Below are 19,445 nucleotides of genomic sequence, written 5' to 3' on the forward strand. Positions count from 1 at the left end.
ATGTACAGGAGAAGAGCACAGAAGAATGGATAACAGTAAAGCATGCAAAATTATGTACAGGAGAAGAGCACAGAAGAGTGGATAAAACATACAGAAGTGACTCCTGTCAGTGGTTTTCTCAGGCTGACCAGATACATAATGATGGGCAGTACAGTGGCTCAGCGTGCAGCACTGCTGCCTCATGCCTCCAGGCCTGCTGTGCGTGTGGTGTGTGCATGTTCTTCCAGTGTCACCCCAGTCTTCTCATGGTACTTTAGTGTCCTCCTGCAGTCCAAGGATGTGTAGTTACTAAACTGCCTTTGGTGACTGACTGTGTGTTAGTATGCATGTGTAGATGGGAAATTAATACCTGTGTGGGAATGGAATGGGGACAGGTGGGACAGATGGGGTCCCCCTCTGTTGATTTTGATGATGGGAGGGGGGTTTCCCATTCATGGAATTCACCGACATGGGGGAAGGGGATTTTAACTTGTCAATTTCCATGACTGGTTGTATGTCTGATCGGTAGTAAAAAAAATTGGGGGGAGGGAGTTCAAACCCATAATTTTACGATGTGGCTGTGTGCATGGTGCCATGTCATTGTCACTGTCTTGCATAAGAGGTATGTAAGGGCGCATTAAATATGTGTTCTAACGATGGCATGATTGAGCATTTGCACGGGGCTGTGTACCTCTGCGTAGACAAAGTGTTTCTGTAGTGTTATAAACACACAGGTGTATTATACCCTGGAATTAGTCACTGACCAGATAATAGTTTCTATATAGTACATATTTCTTTTCTTCTGCCTTACTCAATCAATCAATCAATCAAATTTTATTTATAGAGCACATTTAAAGACAACAATGTTGACCAAAGTGCTTTACATTTCAATTAAGTCATCAATTATAAAAAAATAGATAAATAATAATAATAAACTACAATAAATATGGACCACCAGAACATACAGCCTCACTGCTAGTTAAAAGCCAGGGAATAAAGGTGAGTTTTAAGATGAGATTTAAAAACAGAGAGGCTAGAAGCCAGCCTGATGTGACGAGGCAGTTCATTCCACAACCTGGGTGGAAGTACTGAGAACATTCTGTCACCCCTATTCTTAAGCAGTGCCCTTGGAGACAAACGGTAGCATTTTGGACAAGTTGTAATCGTGACAATGAAGCCTAACTGATTCCCGCATAAAGAGCATTACAATAGTCAAGGCGAATTGTAATAAAGGCATGAACAACCCTATCAAAAACATTAAAAGATATAAGTGGCTTAATTTTTGAGAGGAGTCTTAATTGAAAGAAACCCACCTTTACAACTGCATTAACCTGGGCATCAAGTTTAAGGTAATTATCTAATTTGAAGTCAAGATTCGTCTCAGTTGCCTTAAATGGTTCCAAACTGCCTAGGTCCAAATCACAAGCGTCAGGAACACCACTGGGACCAAATATAACAACCTCGGTTTTCTTTTCATTTAAGTTTAGGAAATTTGAGGCCATCCAGGCTTTGATCTCCTTAAAGCACAACAGAAATTTATTAAATGAATTTGGGTTATTCCTTTTAAGAGGCAAAAAAATCTGCAAATCATCTGCATAAAAATGACACCTAACACAGTATTTTTTTAAAATAGAACCAAGGGGAAGCAGGTAAAGAAAAAAAAGAATAGGTCCCAGAATTGAGTCCTGGGGAATGCCACATGTCATATACTCCTCTATATCTGACTCCCTTTCTCTGGTATGTCCATGTACTGTGCCAGTGGGCAGAGTGGTACTGCAGAAAGAGATCTCCACTGTAGAATAATAAAGGTCCCCCGTTCAGTTGGCCTTATCACCAACAGTCCTCCATGTTGCACATCCTGTGCATTCAAGGCTGCAGTGACCGCCAAATGAAATTGCCAAGGAAAAACAGCATTGTTATTTATTTGGAACTTTTTGCAGTTTGGCAGATTCTCTAGTGCAGGGGTCTCCAACTCTGGTCCTGGAGAGCTACCGTCCAGTAGGTTTTCTATCATACTTGGCTTCTGATGAGCCACACCTGTTCTCAGGTAAATACCAGGTGTGGCTCATCAGAAGCCAGGTAGGACAGAAAATCTACTGGATAGTAGCTCTCCAGGACCGGAGTTGAAGACCCCCTGCTCTAGTGCAATACAGGTCCTATGTATTATTAATGAAAGGATATGAAATGCATAAACTAAATAGACAGTAATTACTATAAATAGAAGAGGTAACCATAGGTATGTATTATATTCATTATATAAATATAATCAAGTCTGACAAGTTTGTTATCACACTTGGACCAATGAGAAACAAGCTATCCGTACACTGAAGGAACACTGCCCCTGCTACTAGAAACCACATAGATTTGTATGAGCCTGACATCTGCTGGCAGGAAAGGGTCATTGCTCTTAAGCTCAGAAGTAATGAGTCTTGTGAGAATCATAGTGTATTGGAAAATAAGTCTCTTTGAAGTGGCAAAGAACATTATGAACTAATGGTGTAGGAGGTGGGGGCAGAGGGGCCAATCACAACATGCGCCCACTACAACATTTACCAAGGGGACCCCAGACAATCACACAAAATTCTCATTCTTCCAGTGGGGGGTTACGGTAACCCTGAAGATTGGATGGATGAGGAAGCAATTTGCCTTATTGAGCCACCCTATCGCCGATTTAGGAATGGTTAGCAGCAAAGCTACACAAGTCTGGGCAACATGGTGACTCCTCACATGCAGAGCCTGGGCTAAAAATCGCACCAGCAGCCTGGAGGTGTGACAGCCACTAAACTACCCTAAAGAGATATTAGTCCTATTTTTTTCTGAACCTCAATTTTGAGAACTTTGTGTCAATTCCTTTGTACAACATGTTGCTTATTCTGTGATAGTGATCAGCTGGTCATATTGTTATCTCATTAATATTCATCATATCGTTATCTTACCATGCTTTTTATTGTATTATTCAAAGTAACATTCAGTTTCTAGCACCAGCTGTGGTATAGTTGGATTCCATCAATTTTGGTAGGTTGATGTCAACTTCTCCAAATGAGCAATACATGTGGTTTTGATACTGATCCATTGCACCACAGACACTTTCTTGTTAACTGAAAAAGTAGCCTACTTGACAGATCATTTTCAGACATTGCAGCCACATGGCCTGGATGACAAACTAGATCAAAGTTTGAGACAGTTCATGCCAAAAATGAGGCAGCACCACATAGTGATAGCACAGAATAAAACAGTTTTGACACTTGATGCTGTTAGAGTGATAATTTTAAAACTATATATGAAGGACCTTTTTAAACTTTGCCAACACAATGCACACATAAAGAATTGGAACTGATCAAATTTTGAGATGGATCACTCTAAAATTAATGCAAAGATGCTTTGTGGCATCAAAGTGAAGTGTGACTGCAGACCACATTTGACCTTATGAATAGTTAAAAAGTTTGGTAGGAAACTTTATATGGATGAAGATCTACACCTGATTTAAAATAAATTGCCCCAAAATTTAAGTTGCACTGCTAGGTGGCAGCAGAGGATAGAAAGGACTGCAGAGGCCATCTTGTGAATCTGAAATTTTTTTTCCAACTTCCCAGGAACATTGTGCTGGTCAATGATTCTCTGTGGGGCAAGAGATGGTTTTCTGAATATTGTAAAATTTCTTTTTCCTTTGTGCCCCCTTCACCCCTGCTCAGAAATTTTTACTGGTAGCATTACAGTGGAGTCGGTGAAATTTATCATGGGCAATACAAGTCTTTCAATTTACAATGATTATTTTTTCAATTTATGACCATTCACTGTAGTCTGGTTAAAGTTTAGTTAAGGCACAATAATTGCATTACCAATAAATATTGGATTCATAGAAGGTAGGCCTACAATTTTACAGGGACTTCTGGTATAAACCACACACACTTATGGTCTACTAACTGAATACACATACAGAGACAGATCATTTTGCTGGTTGAACAGATACACACACAGATACAGACACTGGTACAGATAATGACAGTGCTTCTGCAGCTCTATTGCACAAGCCTGCTGTAGGGGGCGGTGTCCAATAGGAGCACATCAGTGCATTCATGCATTTATGTCTTGGGCAATGCGAGGATTAGAGTTGCCATCCATCCTACATATTACTATGTGATCTGAGGAATAAAATACCATGTGCTATTTTGAACAAATACAATTCTCAGACTGCACAATCAATACCTGGGGTAAGTTTTGTCATCATGGACCCAAAGGAGGGATGGCCTCCCTTATTTCTTCGGACAGAGAGTGACAACCTGTGTGAGGATTGATAGGTCGAATTGAACTGAATTGAAACTATGTTTCCCATTTGTAGGGGGACAGAAGTACAGGTACACTGGAATTCTTGCATGGTTCGATTTAGTCAAATAAATAAAAAATACAAATAAGAAAAACGACAAGCACAAGACTGTGACATATAATAAGACAGGTTGTGATCCATTCATTTCCAAAGCAACATACAAGCAACATACAAATAGCACATTATAAATATATGGCTGTCAAGGAATCAACTAGACATAAGTGCAGCTAGGCTAAGCTTCCAATAAATGCAATTATGGAAAGAATGTAAGTATTCGAGCAAAAGTGAGACAATACCTTTTAAGCCTAACAAGAGAACTATTCAAATCAGCAAAGTGCAACAATGAGAGCATTAAGGGAACATAGAGTGGTATCTGGCCAGTCGAGGTACACAAGGATCTTGAGGTGTTACTTGAAGGTTAAAAGAGACTAAATGACTGAATGCATTTCAGCAACTCATTCACACAGAGAAACATCTAGAGTAAGACTTCTCACATGGTGGAAGGATCTCCAAGTGGCATTGATTTGTTGACTCAAACAGTCAAGATGAGATGTAGGTCTTAAGAATCATCTTGATGGAGATGGGTGCCTGTCCATTAATGGCTCTGATAAATGGATCCAAGGACTTAAACTTGATGTGAGCATACATAGGGAGGTTCCAGTATAAATCAGTCTGGTTACAGCAGTTGAATTCACCTGCATTCCATCTGTAATTCCTCGTATACTGACTGACCTATGAGATAATCTGATTAAAACTGTAACCGAAATGGCTTCTTGGTTTTAAAAGCACACAGAAAATAATAATAATAATAATAATAATGACACTTTATAAAGGAACAGATAGTATTTAAAAAATTGTTACAGCTGTGATCAAAATGTTAACACTGCATATAGCACCTATTATTACCTAACCCTGGTTTTACAATCACATTGGGTATAATTAGAGCTGTGCGATATATCGATAAAAAATATTGTATGGTAATTATGAATATTTATAGCACCATCAATTTGAATTTTTTATCATGATATAACCTAACTGTCACGATTGCGGAGAAGGCGAGCCGGGAAGCAGGCAAGTAGAGCTGGTAATACGGAAAGTCGGGGTTTATTATGGGATACGGGCAGACATCGAAACAGCAGACATGACAATACATGACACTACAATGACTAATCTGGGGAAGACTGACTGAGACTCGGACTAAATACACAAGACAAGGCAAAAGGAATAGGCAACAGGTGATGACAATCAGGCAAAAACAGGAGGTAACGAGGTGGGTGTGGCACACATTAGGATCAGACGGAGCTGGGCGTGACACTAAGCACTTGTTTTCTTGCATAATGAACAGTTATAAGGTGCTATTTTTACACAAATTCCATCAAGATACGAGTCTGTCGTTGGTGCAATTTATCATTATACTTGTCACATGCTTTATAGCTATTATTAAAAGAATGTGGTCATCATAATCAAAAAAATTCAAAACCACCTGTCATATTTGACTTTTTTCTATATATGAATTTTAGAATATTGTGAGAAATATCAATACTGTGAAAATCTCTGAAAATACTGTCATATTATTTTTAGGGCATATCACCCAACCCTAATCAAATCCATTGCCTGGAACAAATAGCGAGGCAGACAGTGAACAAAACCTAGCAACAAAACGTACTGTTGTTTAGCCCTATGACAAGGAAATAAATTTTTGTCTGATTTATTTGTTAGACCTCAGTTTGCAGTCCATTCAATTTGTCATCTTTTCGCATGTTCTGACTTAAGGGCAAGAGAATTTAAAATCTAAATTGAGCACTGAAGTAAATAATGACTTGAACTATATGGTGATAATAATCAAAATCTTTTTATATATTAAAAAATGTCACTGTAAAATATTTTGCCATATTGCCCAGCCCTACGTATAATGACAAATAATGACATATTCTTGATCTGTAAATGATTCATTTCAAGTGTTTTGAAGTCTTTTGCTCTACACTCCAAGGGCATAACTTTGGTTTGAACGTTGGTCATTACCCATATAGGTGGGGGGGTTAATTAGTTGGTTTTGATTTATTCAGGGGGTTGCCACCCCCCATAATTTATGTCCATGCTACACTGTATGTTTGCTACACTACATACGATGGTAGTTCTGCAGGCTTTAGAACATGCATTTAGTATGCCACAATCTCTGCTGTTTATGCAGATTACATAGAGGAACAGCCCAACAACAGTAACCTGTGCTGATTATACTAATCAAGATTATATTTATCCAAAGTTCCCTGTCTCAAAATTACATTTTGTTTCTGTCTTGTAAATTTTGCTGTATATCCAGGTAACCTTATATTCCTGGGTTGCATGATTTCCATTACCGTTTCTGGGTCAGAAATGTACATGTTCTCAGTGGGTTGCCTCCCACAGTCCAAAAATGTACTTTATGGTGAATTTTGTTCAAATTGCCCACAATGCCCTGTGAATGACTGATATTTCATACAGGGTGTTCCTGCTTCATACCCAAAGCTTCCTGTGATAAACTCCAGGTAATACTGTAATAGTGCACTGGAAGTGCAGTTATGGATGGATGGATTATCAAATACAAAAAGTAAATCTTAATATTACCTATTGGAAGTCTTCATTTATCATATTACATGGTTTCATGCCATCATGTATCATATTACATGGTTTCATGCTTTAAGGAAATCCATTGGTCTAGTAAAGAGCTGCCTTTCCTTAAACGTTTCAAATTTTACTATTAAACAAGTAATCAGTTCTTTTGGAATGAAATACTATTACTTTATGTGTTACTGTAATGCCAATAGATCTACAGTTGATATAGCCTCAAATTAATTATAGTGGCCATGAAATAGATATAGAAGTTGTATATGCTGTAATTCATTTTCAGCAACCACTTACATGCGCTTGGGATTGTTGATGCAGTCAGAATTTTACCTGAACGATGTTAGGGAGGGAACACACACAGAGCTGAGTCTGAGACCGAGTAGCTGTGTCAACCTGTTATATGCAATTTTAAATTAAATATGAATCATTATACATTCTGCTTTTACAACACAATGTCGTGCTGATACTAACTTACAGACTCATTTACAGACTGCATTTACCCCGGGTTATATAGGCATTTCATATAGTGTGTGCCATTGTATCCTGGGAACCGGAGAAGATAGAGAGGGCGGCACATTCAGTGACGAGGCGGCCATATATCCCAATCCCAATCCCGATCCCGGATCTTGGTAGGAAACACGTTCTGGCCCTTTTTCCGAGTTCGCCAAGTGATGTGTACTCTGATACTGAGGTTGGACCGATCGAAGGGAAGCATTTTAGAAAAACATTTCTATTTGCAGCTGCAAGCCAAAGCGATGAAACGTAGTAAGCGATTGGTGGATGTTCTTGCCTTGTGATTTTTTTCCCCTTGCCGTGTCTCTGTGAGTAAATGGCTCCTCCTGCAAGAGATAAACGGAGCTGAGGGAGGCTAAGAAAGGGGCAGCAGCGAGAAAAACGTAAATAACACCCGAAAAACGCAACTCGCCTTTGCCAGCGCCGTAGTGCTTTACACCAGGAAGCCTGCTGAGTTTACATTTGCATGTTAAGATTATCGGTCACACCAGGAGGGCTGGGTTTGCGTTTAATTTTAAATAACCAAATCCGCAAATGAACTCCGTCAGAGCGACCAGCAGAAGACCCAGGCGAGTGTCGAGGCCGCGTCCGGTGCAGCCGGAGAGGCACAACGGAGAAAGAGGTAAGAAATGTTTCCATAGAAAGGGTTTTGGACAGAGGCTGATTTTTCGGTAAATCGTTCGTGGTAATCCTATAGTAATCACCATTCCTCACTTACAGTTCAGGGCGCAGTATGGGGGTAGGAAACGCCGCGGCTCCTCGCCTCTGGGTTGAAAAGGCCTCGCTTTGTTCGGTTCGTCTTGCTTCCCGAATCCCTGATAAATTTGCCACACGTAAAACTGCAGTGCACCGTACGGTACGAGCCCGGGCCGTCGGGCACGAACCGAAAGCGGAGACGGTGTCTCCCGAGCGCTGTCTTCTTTCTACCGAGGCTCTCCCATCTCCAGGGTTAGCATATTACAATTACATGTATGTTTGCTTAATCCGGCCTACTTGCGGCAGACACTTCATTTTATTCATGTTAAATATTACATTTAGAATTCGGCTGTACTCTTTGCGATTTGGCGTATCGAGGATAGTGCGGATTTGCTGCGACTTTCGTGGGGTGCTGATAATTGTGAACTCCTATTTAGATGTATTTGTCAGTGGCCAAAGCGCTGAAAATATAAACATGCAAAGGCAGAATTCTGTATTTTTTATAGCAGTGACCACGTCTCAATGGTGCTTTGCTGATGACATTGTGTTAAAATAGTGAGCGGTTTACTAGGCCTTGCTCTGGCTGCAGATGATCAGACACCTTTGTCTTGAGGAAACACCCCTTTTCCTAAACCATCTAATAAATCATTAACACATCTGTGTGGAAACGTTTTGCTTTCAGACGGCCCTCGAAAGAGGCTTCGATTCAGGGAAGCCTCTAAATGTAAATGACTGGAAATATTAACAGCCCTGTAATGTCATTTTGTTGCGAAGTAGCCTGTCAGCTGATCGCAGCCTTTCTCTCCTGAACAAAAACGGCGTCTTGCTTCTGCTCGTTAACTAAACGAGCCATCCCGATAACTGCATATTATTCCCAGCCACCGAAAGGCTCATTAATAAGCGCTTATTAACGCAGAGCTATCCAGATAACTGGCTTTTATAAAGCGGCTATTATCCTAGCGAAAGGCTAAGGGCTGTTAGCGCAGAGCTACCCCAATAACCCTTTCTCTCCGGGAAAGCAACGACAGGCAGCCACTGCTGGTTAACTAATAGGACAGAGCCGCCCCAATATAGCTGCATTTTATAAATCTCCCCGTATACTAGTGAAAGGCTAACTAGCTCTCGCTATTTTTAGACGAGTTTAAGCAATGTGGGTCATGTGGAGATGTAAATTGAGACTTTAGTCGTAATTCGCGTGGTACACTGTCAAGTTACTACAGCATAAGAGCGTATAAGGCTATTAAAACTCTTAAAGGTTTTACTGTAACTATGTAGTAAGCCGTTATTTAAATGTTTTCGGTTGCCATTATATTATGACAAGAAATATAAGGAACTCCACGTTTTAAGTAACGTATGACTTGCCTGGCGAATGTGCTTGATTAGTAAACAGTGGTTCGTTAATTACATGATATGTCTAGCTTATAATGAAGCAAATTTATATAGGCCTAGCAGGGTGTTTACTGAAGCACTTTTAATAAAATTGCTTGTGACTGTTAAGTTTTATCTGTAGTTTAATGTACAGAATCTATTGTGTTTAACACGTTTCACCACTTTGTGTTGCAAAATAAGTTGCCGACCTGTCCATTGTGAATAGTGAAAATACTTTACACGATTGCCGTCAAACTTAACCTGAAGGCTCGAATCCCTGATTAGCATACATATGTGCTTCCTTTCTGTTATCAGCAAGCAATATGGTCTTTTACACTAATTCATAATTTTTTTTGTGAGTTAACTTTCTGTACCCATGACCATGAGGTCCAGCTGAAATCCTTTTTTGTTTAGAAATGTGCATAAAACCCCATGACAAATGTTCTTTGTGCTGCCTTTTTATTAGTTTTCATTGATATTTAAGAAATAAGTATGAAATGCCTATATCAGTGTTTCCTCTGGTAACTTTATGCCATGGCAGGCCTCCATGGCAAAAAAAAAAAAAAACATGTATTCAACCAACCAATCAATCATTAATCCAATGCCTTGGTGACTTGTTCAGGAAGCCTGATTCCCGCCCCACCCTCCATATACATATTATGGAGTTCAGCTGGTTAATGGCACTAACAGGCTATATTGCAATGTCATTTAGCAAGACGATAAAGCTATAATAGAATGAGCTTACTTGGGTATTTCCCAAGGAAAAGAAAAACAGGCAAGACAGGTAAACAAAACTGTCATGTCATTATGTGGGGGCAAAAATCTCTCTTCTCACTCTTATACCCCATTTACACACACTGGTACCTGCTTATACTGCATATTGCTATTTTACTATTATGGGGTGATGTGGAAATGGGAGTAAAAAAAAAAAGTAAAGTAAAATCAACCGTTAATCTATCCCCTGGTGACCTAGTAACATAGCGGTAACTTTCTGACATGACTCCAGTGTGAATGCAAAACCGTAACAGATTACCAGTTCGAGAAGGGGCGAGGGGGCTATTCTCCCCCTTAATTCACTGCATTGTTATTAGTTGGGAGTACGCAACATCCGTCCCACAACAAACCGACTAAGTTCGATTTAGTGACATACAGTTAGGCTGTATGAAATGCTGTTAGGCTGTTGTTATGTTGTTGAGTGAAGCACAGGAGATGGGTGAACTATTGAGGAATTTAGAAACTGCAAAAAAAAAATTAGTCATGACATCACAGAAAATGACATCACAAAACAATAATATTTTTGCTTTTTTTTTCCCAATAGTACCCCCCAACCCCCTGGTCACATTGCCCCTCGGCCAAAACACTTCATCCACAGGAAACACTACTTATGTGTTTTCATTGGGGGCCGTTACCATTCAGGTCTCAGGAAAATCTGACCAATTTCAACAGAATTCTGGAGCTGACCCAAAAACTGGAGTAATATTTTCTTATTTCATTATGCCAGACATATTTAATGGCACCTTGTGATGTATTGTGGAAATGGCTTAGGCAAAAATACCAGTTTTCACCCTTGTTCTTTTTAAGCTGTTTAGGGTGTGGTCCTCTGAACCATCTGTCTTGATTTGAACTTGCTTGATTATACAGTATATGCTGTGTACAATGTTTCAAAGTTTTATGAATATCAACATTGTACAGTAGGGCTGGGTGTTACAGCAGTATCAGTAATTGATCATGTCAGACAAGTACTGTAATCTGATGTTTGTGTCTGACAGTGACTAACTGGTGATTATCGCCTTTAGTGGTGAAGTAGGCTTAGGGTCCCCTTGCAGGAAGACCAGAGAGGGTGGTCTGCTACAGTGACCAGAGAGGGTGGTCTACAGTCCCTTACCAAGAACATCTGTGGTTAAAGTCCTGTGTTTTACTGGTATTTTAAAATAATAGAATTTTTATGTTTTAAAAATAGTATTAAGAACAATTTTTTTTTCTGTGTATGCTTTTTAAAAATTCTTTTCTTTTAAATGTCTGTAAAGCACATTGTAAAGCATGTGGTTAAAACAGTGCTATATAAATAAAGATCTGATGACTGATTGATTTCTGGTCTAATACCAGTACCAAAAGTTCCAGTACCCAAAGTACCAAATTAGCTGGATTTTTTTTTTAGTACTTTTGGGGTAGGACTGGCAAGCGTGTTCATAGTCGATTTGGTTATGCAAATAGCTTTTCTCTGAAATGCAATGCAATCAGTGTCTTGAAACAAGTGGAAAAACTCAGAAAACAACGATAAACGAAGTGTGTTATGCAAAAATAACAATGTACGCTTGGACAAATGAAGAGACCCAAGCTTTAATTGTGATCTGATTGGAAGATGTTACCTATAATACACTAGGGCTGCACTATATTGGAAAAAATGTAAATATCATCATGTGATTTTGTTGTAATAAATATTGGGATATTTAAAAAGCAAAAAAGTAGTTCAAAATTCCTCTGAAACCCATCTAGTAGTGGTTTAAACGCTGATTGCTTCAGTGAAGGCATGCCACGCTCATGCAGAAGCAGCAGACGTAAACTTTAGATGGATTTTTTTAAACATATACTAGATCATTTTGAAGAGAGACAATCATTAAAATTGCAATACTTGCTAAGTTTTCTTTCCTGTGTCAAAGTAAAAATGTTTTAGTGAAACAATCACCCCATGCTGTAATATCTGGACTGTATGAGAGGTATGACAAAGCCTGATCTCAGCTCTGCTATAGCAGCTCTTGTGATGTGAGAAATGCATAACATGCAGTATTGCTATTAATATAACCCATCACCCAGCCTTATGATGTACTATAGCCATTTTTTGAATTCAGTACAAAATACCCTGCTTTGTGTAGTGATGTCATTCAGAGGTGGAACAAGTTTTTATGCCAGTGGAAATCCAGCACCTTGAAATACCATAATTTTGGTTCTCTTGAAGTGCCAAAATCATGGAATCTGGAGTAGTGGAAAAACAGCCTCAGACTACACACAAAGCCAGATAAGAATATGCAACAACAAATGTATGATTTGGCTATCAGCTCAGCCTTCTAGCCTACATTTCAGAAAGAGTTAAAAAAAAAATAAAAAATTGTTTTTAACTCAACTTTTGTTTTAAACCATAAATAATTCTGACACGCAGACGTATTGTTTCCGCAGAGACTAAAGAACGATGATCAGCACTACAGATCAGGGACTCAATATTGTCATTTAGACTGATCATTTAAAAATATCAGAGAGCTCTATAGCCAAGTAGCTTGTCACCTGATTTTTGGCATTTACCAACAAGAACAATTCTTCAGATAATTAATCATTGTTTTCCCATTGTTTGCAATACTGTAAACAGGATTATGGTCAGCATTTTTTTCTTTGGATAAACTTTTCTGGTATGGCAAAATGATTTACTCTTTTTCCAACATTTATTTCATTAGTGATGTGGATTTAGATGTACATAAGATTTTTTGTCAGAGTGACAGAGCACTTTATGTTGAGACTTGTTTAAGTGCAATAAGATCCTGTAACTTGGTGCAGTTAGGGGAAGTTGTAAAGTTTAACTTTTTTTTTTTTTTTTATGAAAATAAAATTTTGCATTGGAAAAAAAGCTGATTTTTGTTTATATATGTTGTCAATTATAGTTCTTAGGAAGAAAATTAGAATCAGCCAGTCGTACTTGCAAAAAATCACATGATACCGACAGTAGGGCTGGGCAATATTATATCCCGCATGCGCAATGATCACCAGGGCTTCTGATGACAGAAAGTTGACCGGACCCCAACTTTTCGGTGCTATACGGACATTTATTTACGCCCTTAATTTGGTAAGAGGATTAGTAGTATGGCTTAAATATTAATTAGATGTGTTTTGGTAATCTGCATAAACTTTGTTTCTTAAATTCGATTAGCGGAGCACACCACATAATACAATTTTGGTATACGACGGTTTGGTGAAGAAGAGCAGCCACGACATCTTTTAAAAGAGGAGATCTTCTGGATAAACAAGGTAAAAAGACCTTGGCGGTGTGGTGGTACTTCTTGCAGTTCAAAGTCTGACACATTTATTAAACATAAGGATATGCCGTATTTATACTAATAATGACTTTTTTGGGCGTCATACAAAGCCTCATTAATATTTTAGCCATACTACTAAACTGCTTAACAAATTGTGGGCGTAAATAAATGTCTGTATAGCACCGAAAAGCTGGCGCTTGGGCAAATGTTGTGCCTGTCATCTGAAGCCCTGGTGTTTATTGCACATGCACGATGCAATATCGATATGATATCGCCCAGCCCTAACCGACAGCGCTTAGGTGTTCTGCAGGCTGAATTTCACATTGGTCTGTTTTTGTTGTAGTTCTGTTCCAGCCTCCGAACACACAGGCATTACGTGATAGGTGCTTCCCGGATGGTTCTGACCATATAATAGTACTGTTAAGTAGTGCACTTGTACATGGACATTCATTGGAAGCTCATCTTGGCTACACTTATGCCTAGTCAATGCCTTGACAGCATGTATGTTTGTAATGTGCCATTTGCCTTATTAGTACATCACTATGGACAAAAGTCTCAGCTAAAAAGAAAATGTAAATTTTGTGTTGTCGCAAGCCTTATGAAATGCTTGCCTCTGAAATGTGCACTGTGAATACAGTTGCAACCAGCTATGATAAAATATTACCATATCAGCCACCACTAACTTGGGACAAAAAGTAACACATTCAACTACTTGATAAAATCTGCCATATTTAGGTGAGTGCCAGTCAATGCCAATCACAGCAAAAATCAGCCATTTCTGGTCATCTGCCAGTCGATCAGTGCATCCTTATTCTACTCTTGTTTTGCATAGTCATATTGATTAATAGACTTGTTAGTCATTATCAAATGTAAAAAATTGCTGTGGCAATAGGCCAGAAGACTGTTCCTTCAACAGTCTAAAATGTGGAGAATTGACTATTCTTTGTTTAAAATTAATGCTGTGTATGATTTTGACTGAAATTACTAAGAGACTGAGTTTGCAATAAAATAGTGACAGGAAGAATATGTGTATATATCCCTTGTAATTCAGGCAAATCTGATAACTAAGGGGACTGAATTAATTTTTCTAGCCACTGTATGTGACATACAGGTCATAGGCTGTTTATAAATGCTACATGCAACCTAATATTTTTCTTTGTGTGTGTGTTTATTGAAAGCTCTTAGATTGTTTTTCATGTTTCTCGTCCATCCTTTTTCAGTATTCACATAAAATTACGTTGAAATTTACATGAAATAACGTTAAATTCTGCAAATGAATCTATACACCTTTAATCTTGTACAATTAAGTGCAGCAGTCAATGATATACTACATTGCAAAAACATTTTCAGCAAACTATGCACTGTTTCTCCAGCAAGCAAACTTATGCAATATTGAATTAATATAATGATGCTTTAGAGATTTACCACAGAAGATCGGTAACACCAGGGCTCACCTTCTTGGCTTTTGTCACAGTGTTTCTCAGCCTCAAAAGAGAAAAGCCAGATTGAACTGGCTTTTTAAATAACTGTGTGATTTTAATGTTGTAATTATCATCCTTTGACTTTTTCTTTTTAAACGAGACAGATTTTTATGATGTATTATTATCTGTTTATTATTTTGTGATGTTTGTGGATGTTGCTGACTGAACAACAAATTCCCCCTCCGGGACAATAAAGATATCCTAGATCTTAATATTTAATGAATATTGGCCAATACCACTATGTTGACCAATATTTTGTGCATCTCTAAGGCTAACATTACTTTTTACTTAGCTAGCTAGTTGGCTTCCTTAGAGTCTTGACCATATTTACAGTACTTGGCTACAAAAGAGGAGCATTTCACAAAAGCTTGGTATTGTTCTGCACCACAAAACAGGGGTGAGTTTCTCAAAGCTCACCTTTATTACTGAGCCCTATCCTGCCATTTTACATTTAGTAAACTGCTTTGAGTGTCTACCTGCAGCGTGACCCAGAAATAAACAGAATTATCAGGCAAGTACTTTTCCTGGTGATAATTTTTAGCAACACTTAGACAGACTTATAAAAGTGAATTCAGAAGTTTTCTTTAGCTCCAAGTAAACTCAGGAAAAGTACTTTATTTTCTCAAACAAAAATAAAATAAATTATTAGGCAAACTAAATGGATTGTTCTGTCTTCACCAATGACAGAAATAATAATGGAAAAACAGGTTTATGAAGTTCATATAGGAAAGAAACTATTGGCTGTTATATACAATCCCATTAATCAAGTGTAGTGTGCTGTATATCTGCCTTTCTTCTCACTGACCATCATGAGCTTGTTGTCCATTGAACCAGTCAGATGTTTGATTCATTCATGTCCTATATTAGCTGAGGCATTTAGGACCACCTAACTACTGTCAGAAGTGCACTACTTGCCACTTGACACCTTGGTAAATCTCACACTTTAGTCAACCTCCACTAGGAACTACTGGACCCAAGTCATGCGAAAAAAGAGCCAGGTCATAATTCAGTCACCTTCCAAGCCATTCTTGGTCAATCTATGAAAAGCTTTAATCCCTAGGAAGGGGCATTGTCCTGCATGAATGTGATAACCTTTTTGGGGGCAGTTCACTGTCATGCAAAATCATCTCCTGTCCAAATTCCACCCCATGTGACATGTCACTCATCTTTTTGATGCAGTTGTGATGATGCAGTTTCAAGTTACCTCGTAAGTTTCAAGTTCACCCTCCTGCGGCACTAGGAATGGGAATTTGAGATTTTATCAATACCAAATTAATTATTGATTCTGCTTGTCGATCTGATCTGTTAACAATTCCCTTATTGATTCCTGATCAGTTTTCTGCATGGGGGAAAAATAGACCTACACAGGTTGTCCGTGTCAACGCAGCTGTTTTATTATATGTCTGAACACAGTGTAGAATGTTTGGGGAATTTCTAAAGCAAAAAAGGAGTTCATAGTGTAGAACATTTGACATCTTAAAATTTATTACAAAGCTACTTTTCTTAAAAGAGCAGTTTAATGTACAAACTATTTTCTTCTACTGACCTCCACACATCAGTCGTATCACTGCACAGAAGATATTATCTGGGTGCTTTTGTTTGTATCTTCTGCTCAGTGATACAATCGGTGTGTGAAGTTCAGTAGAAGAAAATAGTTCCTAGATTAAGCTGCTTTACTTCAAAGTCTTTGAATTATCTTCAATAACCGGGCCATGATTTCTGGTAAGAGACATTGCTGTTGAAATTTTCAGATGTATTTTTCAGGCCCTTTAATCACCACAGAATGAAGGCCATTCACTCCCATTATATTTGAGAGAAGTCCTACATGTCTACAGCTGATACCGCCAAAACTAGACAACTCCCACCAGAACAAAGCTAGATGGATAGATATCACTAAACCCCTCTAAAACACGTCTATCTTTGATAATTGATTCATCGTGATGCATGATGTTTCTTGACACCCTTAATGGCCATCTAGCTTAGTTCACTAAAGGGCAAATAGTGCTGTGTTCATGAGGGATCTTAGGAACATCAAGCCAAAGATGAGTGTTAATGACTCACCATGATTACTGGATGATATTCATCAGCAACCTGTCAGATAATCAGTTATGCCTCACGTTTTGCTCAATGGGAAGATATCTAGTAAAGTTGTACAATTTTTATTGTGGGCATTTATAAAGAATGCTGTGGCTTAGGGCTGCACAATATGTTGTATTCACATCATCCTTACAATGTGCGAATGTGCAATAATCACATAGATGTACAATGTCAAGTAAGGGAAATTAAATCAAATGCATCATGCTGCAACTTTTTTGCTTTAGATACATGGAGTTTGTTGCTAGTGAGTGTCATGCACACTCGGCATGCTCAACGAACCATCAATCTGAATTAAGGTTGGGCAGTGTGTGATATTAAAATTGACATTGCATGTTATGCACATGCAATACTCACATTGCAGAACCATGATAATCACCTGGGTTGATCAGGCTTTTTGTACATCCATACTGTCCTGACATTATACCACACTATACGTTATCTTCGAAAACATTATTTTGCCATGTATTTCAGAATTATGATTTACCAAGCGGGTGATGGAGGGCGGTGGGTTTGTTTCCCTAGAACATTTTTACTCTTTCATAGGGAACACAATTTGCAAATATAATGATTGTTCCTTTTCAAGATTACCTAGTACATGTTAAATCAGTTGAAAATTTGCATTGCATGGGTACTCTGAGCCAGTCATTATAATTTACATCCTTGCTGTTTGTCACTTAAATTTCTCACAAACCCAACCATATCTTGAATGAATAAAGTATGCTTTGTCTTTGAAGCTTATTTTTTTAATTGAGCAGTGTAATCCCATGAGGCAGGAATAATTAAAAAGTATGTTGAATTTTTTTTTTAAAGCTTTAGTATTAGGCAGAGCCCACTTGGTCATGCATTTCAAGTGGAATGCAGATGTCTGCTAGTGACTAGTTCTTGTTCACCTTTCTCCTCAGTCATTTTTGTTAGTGTGGTGCATTTGTGAGAAATCTATCTGCGAGCAAGTCTGACAGCAGGGGTGAAAATAATTATGATCAATTCAGAGAGTACATGTAGAGTTCATGCAAAAGGATCAGTGCTAAATGTTATACTTTTTGACAGCAAATTGCAAAGCTTGCTAAGTTTGATTCCTATGACTAGGGCTGTCGCAACCATGTTGCATTATAATCGCGATTATATGGCGCTTGTGCAATAATCACTAAGGCTTTAGATCACAGGTGAAACATTTGTCCGGATGCCGGCTTTTCGGTACTTTACGGACATTTACTTACGCCCTCAATGTGGTAAGCAGATTACCAGTGTGCATAAGATATTAATGAGAAGCATATTGTGGCATCCAAAAGTCAGTAGTCTGTATAAATTCAGAGTATCCTTATGCTTATTAAATTCAGTTAGCGGAGCTCGCCACATGCTATTGTTTTAGTAAATCATGGAAGCGATAAGCACTGAAGTGGCACTGAACATCTTTTGTAAGAGATATTGTGGACAAACAAGGTAAAAAGATGTTGGTGTGGTGGTACTTCTTGCAGTTTAAAGTCCGACATGTTTATTAAACCTAAGGATCCGTCAAATTTATACAGATCACTAACTTTTGGCCGTCACTATGCATCTCATTAATATTTTAGGCACACCACTAATCTGCTTACCAAACTGTGAGTGTAAGTAAACTTCCATATACTACCGGAAAGGTGGCATCTGGACTAACGTTTCACCCGTCATCTAAAACCCTGGTGATTATTGTACATGCATCATATAATCACAATTACATCGTGACGTGATCGTGACAGCCCTACCTATGACAGTGAAAATGTTTTGCCAAACATATTGATGAACTGTGTTCTGCCCCCCCCCCCCCCCCCCCCCACGCATTGGGCAGATTTTGTCCCCAATATTTCAAAATACTGGAACTGCAAAGAAATGTTACTTTAGAAGACCTCAGATAATGTTGTATAATGTCTAGATAATATGGCGGTAATGCCTAATCTTGGCCTAATTGACTGTTCTGGTGTGTATGATGTGACACATTCATGTGCACAACATGCAGTATCAATATTAATATTGCACAGTGGTACAGTCCTAGTGCAGATGGCCGATGGCAGTCTGGAAAGCTCACCATTCATTATAACTACACAGAACTGTGAAACTGCCACACTGACAGCCTGTATGGTGTGTTCTGGCCATAGATGATGAAGTTCCTGCAGACATGGTTGCTGAAGAATCTGGTCCTGGAGCTCAGAATAGTCCCTATCAACTACGAAGGAAGTCTCTGCTGTCCAAGAGGACTGCTTGCCCAGGAAAGAGCCCTATGGAGGTTGGCTGTTATCTGTCCTTGCTTCTGTTGACCTGCCGTTTTATTGTATTTGTATAGATCAGCAGTGTACGGTTACTGTCTTCACTGATTACCAGTTCTTCCTC

At 38.6% G+C, this 19,445-nt stretch overlaps 1 protein-coding gene and 1 long non-coding RNA gene across 3 annotated transcripts in view; one reads left to right on the plus strand and one right to left on the minus strand.

Annotated features, from left to right (window-relative positions):
- Positions 1 to 7,287: 7,287 nt before the first annotated feature.
- LOC111858152 (uncharacterized) lies at positions 7,288 to 9,200 on the minus strand. The gene is made up of 2 exons (XR_002841518.2): positions 8,139 to 9,200; positions 7,288 to 7,746 (listed from the first exon to the last, which is right to left on the minus strand). It is a non-coding gene; the product is annotated as an uncharacterized lncRNA (long non-coding RNA).
- Positions 7,740 to 19,445, plus strand: part of LOC111858151 (F-box only protein 11-like) — a 34,158-nt gene continuing 22,452 nt past the window's right edge. For both annotated transcript variants that reach the window (XM_023839628.2, XM_023839629.2), the window contains exons 1-2: positions 7,740 to 8,042; positions 19,214 to 19,341. In XM_023839628.2, coding sequence (XP_023695396.1) covers positions 7,955 to 8,042; positions 19,214 to 19,341 — 216 coding nt within the window. In that variant the 5' untranslated portion in view covers positions 7,740 to 7,954. The remainder of the gene's footprint in view (positions 8,043 to 19,213; positions 19,342 to 19,445) is intronic.

This window comes from Paramormyrops kingsleyae, chromosome 20 (assembly GCF_048594095.1).
Source record: "Paramormyrops kingsleyae isolate MSU_618 chromosome 20, PKINGS_0.4, whole genome shotgun sequence".
NCBI classification, from domain to species: Eukaryota; Metazoa; Chordata; class Actinopteri; order Osteoglossiformes; family Mormyridae; genus Paramormyrops; species Paramormyrops kingsleyae.